Genomic DNA, 5,587 nt, shown 5'->3' on the forward strand with positions numbered 1-5,587 from the left:
AAATCACACAATACTACAGACTAAATCGTCAGATTTATCCGGGAGCGGACAAAACGCTCAATAAAAAAGAGGAGGTTCTTTGGAGGAAATTACAGACAGGGGTTTTTCCTAACCCAGTACTCTACAGCAAGTGGCATCCTACAGTATTCAGGTCAAAGTGCAAATTTTGCGATCAGCCAGCAAATTTGGTCCACATGGTGTGGACGTGCCCGGCTAAATATGATAGCTCACGCACTATAGAATCCTGGGAGGCTTTGCTCCGCAGCCCAGACCCCAACGTCCAGCAAGACATCATCGGTCAAGCCCTTGCTGCTGCTGTACCCAAGGGATCCCGGCCGACGGCTAGGGCCGACAGGGGAGATGGACTTCTCTCCTGGCGTTCATTGACTGGTGTTACAATAAAGTTGTTTCTCTCTCTCTCTTTCGGTTTAAAAGCATGGAAGCAGTCTTTAGTGCCCTTCATAATTTATTCTTGTTTTGTAGACGCTCATCTCCTCAAACGCGAGGCCAAAGCATGGCAGATACAAGGAGAAGCACGGACGGATTACTCAGCAAAAGTAATTTCGTTAGTAATTAATTACTTTTGCCTTGAAATTATTCCTTCAAAGTAGTTCATTACATTACTAAATTACCAGCCCAGAAAAGTAATGAATTACATTACAAATTACCGAGAAAAGAAATTTAATTACTGCCATGTCTGACGCCTGGGGGTTGCAAAGAAATCCGATTACAAAGCAATCGGGCAGGAGAATAGGCAGCAGGCGCCATTCTTATTCTTTTTAATTTCTCATTGCCCTGATTGAAAAGCAGGCTCTTCCGGACCGAATGCTAAGGGGGGGGGGCAGCTTGGCAACTGCTGACAAAGGAAATGACAAAAAAAGGCTTTTAGGCTAGTGATCTTAATCTTTTAAAAAAATCACACGTTCATCGGTTATGCTCGAGCAGTTTTAACAAAGCCGTAGAACATATCCAGCGTGGCCTCCTGCACCGCGGCGAAAGTCCCAAGAAGAGGAGGAAGATAGAAGCTTGATTTCAGGCCAGAAATAAGGCCTTGTGAAAGGCAACGAAGAAGCAGAAACTCCCTAAATGTGCCATTAAGCTTGAGGTCATTATCATCATCTAATGTGATGAACGGCAGCATCGTCAGCATTGTTGGCATGTGCGGACGATGAAGAAACGCAGCGGGTGACTGAAATGTCACAAGGAAAGGACGCAACAAGCTCAGCAAAGACCGACCCATCGGACAAGCGATGCACCTGTCCTGGGGACGTCCCTGCTACCACTGCACGCAAGGGAAAGCAGCGTAAACCCGCCAACACGGCCAACCAGGAGGGCTTCCTTATCCGCCTCGTGCCGTCCCCAGGCCATGACCTGAGCGCGCTCAGGCATCCTCCCGCCCCGCAGCGTGTCTTGCCGCAGCCCGCCGCGCAGCCGCCGCCGGCCGTATTGCTGGTGAACCAGCCGCCTATGGCCCTGGTGCCGCCGTTTGCCGGGGCTCCTTACCTCACCTCGCCATCCTACTTGCCGCTGGCGCCCGGGTGCCAGCCACTTTCGGTGACAGCGGTGGCCAACGCGCCGCATTCCGTCGTCGGCAACGACTGCGGCGGCTGCCACAACCGCTGCTCTCACCGCCACTGCTGCTCGGCGGGCTCACGCGGCGACTACTCGGCGCAGAACACGCTCACCATTCCACCGTACGCGATGCCTTTCTTCGGCGAGGTCTACCGGAGCGCGGCGGCGGCGCAAGCGCCTCAGGCCGGAGGTGGCAACGTCAACGTGGTCACAAAAGTCATCTCGGACGACCAGAAGCGCAAGAGGCGCGGAAAGAAGCAGCGCCGCGACAGTTCGAGCGACTCGTCGGACAATTATTCCAAGAAAAGGCGCAAGAGCGGACCCACGACCAGGAAGGACGAGCCGCAGATAGTTGTGGTGCCATCCGCGGCTTCCCCGGCGTCACCGCCGCCTCCGCGGGAGGAGCCCGCGCCAGCTTCTCCCCCACCGGTGACGAGTCCGCCGCCCGAGACGCACATGCCCTTCGTGGCCTCACCGGGCCCCATGATGTACCCGCAGAGCCCAGAAGATCAGCATACATACGACAACATGCCGTCGAGGCAAGGGGACGAGGAGAACGCGGAGGGGGAAGAAGAGAAGGGCCCCAACCCAATGGCATGCTTCTTCGTGGTCGTAGTGGTCGGAGTGTGTGTCGTCATCGCCATCGTGCTTGCACTGTATCCGAGCATACTCTTCGGCAAAAAGGGCAATGGGGATGAGACCACAGCGGAAGCGCGTGGCTTGCTCGGGCGGGCAGCCACGGTTTTGGGCGACCTCAAGGGCCGTGTCACGAACCGTGGCGGCACGGTCGGGTACACGGCCGTGCATTCCTCGGAGAAGCTGGCCACCACATCGGACGCAGAGGTCGAAAATCTCGCCGGGACCCTGTGGAGGAGGACGTAGCTGCGATTCGCCCGAAGATGTCTGCATGCAGTGCTCCAACGTCGTAAAAATGCACACTTCTCTCCGAGTTTGTTTGAAATAAAAAAAAAAGAAAACAACGTTGATTCATACTGCGTTCTGGGCTCCCTAGTGAGGCATCAAGTTCTTGATAGTTCATTGCCATTGCTGTAAAGCTGCTTTCTTGTTTGTTGTTCTGCAGTTGTGATGCGGTGATACTCCTGTACCGCTCTTGTTTCACAAGCGGCTGCACTATACGCATTTAGCGAACGCACTGTTCGTAAATGTCCGATGGAATGTGCCGGTGGACCCAATGGGTTCTTGGCATGGTCGCCTCTTGGCCGCTTCGGTTACGGTGCGACAGGCGTTCAATCGGACCCCAGCGTTCTTCGGAGTTTCGACAAGTTCGCTGCCCTTCGCTTTTTAAGCTATGCGGCGCTGCGGTTTTGCTTTGTACCCAAGATTCCCAAGCTGGCTGAAGGACATAAAGAGCATGTTTTATAGCTTTAAAGGGGCTCTGAAACACCTTCCGAGGAGGGCACTTCAACTCGCTCAATCACTGCATTCTGTTGTCATGGGCAGCTGAGCCAAATAATACACTTTGTACTCTCGGAAGAGAACCCACAATCACGCGCGAAAGTTGACGAGCCCTTTCCGGCGACTTTTTCATGCTCGCACCCCCCTCCGTCGCGCCACTCCTGCATATACCAGTTCAGAGATGGCTATTGGTTGATTCTTTCACACGTACCATGGCCGCAGACAATACGCGGCGTAGCTCCGGCGAGTCAGGAAGCTCCGCCCCCACCATTGGGGCCGGCGGAGAAGTGCCCACCTTTGAGCGTGCAAAAAGTGACGAGAGGAGAGGGAAAGGCGCGAAGGAGCTGAAATTCAAATTCTGGCTACAGATAGCTCAGCTCCTACAAAGCGCATCAAAAAAATTGCTGCAGGATATTCGTGAAGCGACGTCCTTTAACATCACTGGCATACCGCAACTTTGTTAGAACCCCTTTCAGAGCGCCTTTAATGGTCCCGTTCAGCGGAACAACTAGCGTCTTAGTTGGCTTTGGCGTGTCGAGAAAATCTGGATTGGTCGAGAAGGTCGCGGCGTCATAGCCACATGACCTCGTGCGGGTAATCCAAATAGCCCGCAACGACAGAAAGAAAAATGGTCGATCCGGGATCGAACCGCTGCCAAGTGGATCGTGAGCTGTGAGCAGGGCGCTGTACCCCTGATTACTCAGGAACGTTCATTCGTTTCGTTTAAAGGAACGCCTTATGTGGCTTGTGGTAAAAAATAAAAAGTTGAAATATAGAATGAAATAAAAAATAAAATAAAATGAAATAAAGAACAATATCCATGAATGGTAAGTGATATGCAGAGATGACCCCAGGCCGCTGAAGGGTAAAGGCAGTGCTTGTCTCCCGAGTTTATTTCGTAGTTTCTTTTCAAGGAGCCCAAACTAGCACTTAACAAGAGTAGTGTGGGCGTTCAGAGTTCGAGTGGAAGAAGAATTTCGGCCCCAAGGAAGCACAGCAAGGCACCATCACGTGGCAACCGTTGTTTGAGGGCTTGGCAACTGCCGACAGAAAGCGTTTATGAGATTTTTGCATTTCTCGGCAAAGACGGGTAAATTTCCGTTGTCCTCTGAACCCGAGAGTGAATGTGTTTCTGGAAGGAAAGAAAATTCGTCTGGCGCATGTAACTTCACTGAGCTAAATGGTATCGCGCAACTGCGCCAGGCTATAGGGTGGCGATATGGGGATTAAAAGAAGAGAGAGGACAGGCGACGATGATGGAGACGCCGGCATCGCAGCGCGTGGTCGACGGGGCGGAAAAGTTAGGGGGAGGAGAGGGCGAGGGTGAAGGCAGAGCTGTACCCAGAAAAAGGGGAGACAGAGAGAGAGAAGAAAATAGAGAAAGTAAAAGGATAAAGAAACGGAACACCAGGCGTTAGAGGCCTGTGTGGGAACACACTGACGAGTACAGGTATCGCCAACATGAAAGGGAACAGAGCATCCGCGTTGAATGGATTAAGTATGATTAAAAACACCTTTTTTGCGTTCTACGTAGTTTCTATCTGACCGGGTAATGCGCATTTTCAATCTCAGTGCCGATGTGACAACAGAATTCATTCTGCTATACACCGGGTTCCGGGGATATCATGGACGAGCCGACCGACTCTGCACGCAGACAGGGCTGTAAGGAACTGGCACCACACTACGGCTGGCGAAGGCGCTCGATCGAGAAGAAAAAGCGGGAGTGGAACGTGGCGAATAGCGCGTGGGAGGGAGACCAGGTGGAGCGCGGTCGGCGACGCACGTGTTGGAGATCTGCTGGCGGCCCGAATTTCCAGGTTTGGGCCTCAGCCGCAGACGTCCGGGCTACACCAGACCTGAACCGCCGTCGTCGAGAGCCTGAGCCTCCAAACCTAGGCGCCGCTGTTCCCTTACTGTTCGCCAGCCTCAGAGCACGGGCCGCCTTCGTCTCCACCACTGCTTGCCCGGGCTGCCTGATTTGGGGGCCGCGCCTGTGTTCCATCAGGGCATCGACCGAAGCCCATAGACTGCGCCGACGCCCCGCCACACCTCCTCGCCCGACGGCCCATCTACCAAGCCCACACGTCGAACGCTGGATATTTCGCCGAACACTGAACGCTGAGTGAACCTTTCCTTTTTTTCCCCTCGAGCTCTCGTTTGTCTTCCGCGCGTGTTGTCTTTGTTTGCTTTCTTGTTCATGTGTTTGTGAATCCTTTCCTCTTAAGGCTTACAATAGAGTTTTTTTCCCCACATGCCGCCTGGTCTATTTCTTCGACTGTTTACGATGCGGTAATCTGAACCTGCAGTCTTCCCCTCACAAATTTGGCGCCCGCGACGACAGGACCATGCGGTTTTTTTTTTACTTGTCTAGCGAACTTTTCTCGGCAGTATGAACGCGTCCGGGCTTGTGGCGGCATGAGAGCGCATGGGGCTCCAAGGTGCAGAGTTACGCGCTTGGGTGGAAGAGGAGCTTAAGAGATCGCGGGATGAGAGGGCTGCTGAGCGGGAAGCTTCCAAACAGCGTTTGGTTCAGAAAGAGGCACAGAATTTAGTTACGAGTGAGTCTTATGGAGGGCGGGGAGTTACTTGCAAATGCTAA

General features: G+C 53.2%; 1 protein-coding gene across 1 annotated transcript; it reads left to right on the plus strand.

Annotated features, from left to right (window-relative positions):
• The first annotated feature begins 1,043 nt into the window (after positions 1-1,043).
• On the plus strand, positions 1,044-2,496 carry LOC144099058 (uncharacterized). Its single transcript, XM_077632103.1, has one exon. The coding sequence runs from the start codon at positions 1,195-1,197 to the stop codon at positions 2,452-2,454; it is 1,260 nt and encodes a 419-aa protein (XP_077488229.1). The 5' UTR covers positions 1,044-1,194; the 3' UTR covers positions 2,455-2,496.
• Positions 2,497-5,587: the final 3,091 nt, after the last annotated feature.

This window comes from Amblyomma americanum, chromosome 1, assembly GCF_052857255.1.
Source record: "Amblyomma americanum isolate KBUSLIRL-KWMA chromosome 1, ASM5285725v1, whole genome shotgun sequence".
In the NCBI taxonomy this organism is placed as follows: Eukaryota; Metazoa; Arthropoda; class Arachnida; order Ixodida; family Ixodidae; genus Amblyomma; species Amblyomma americanum.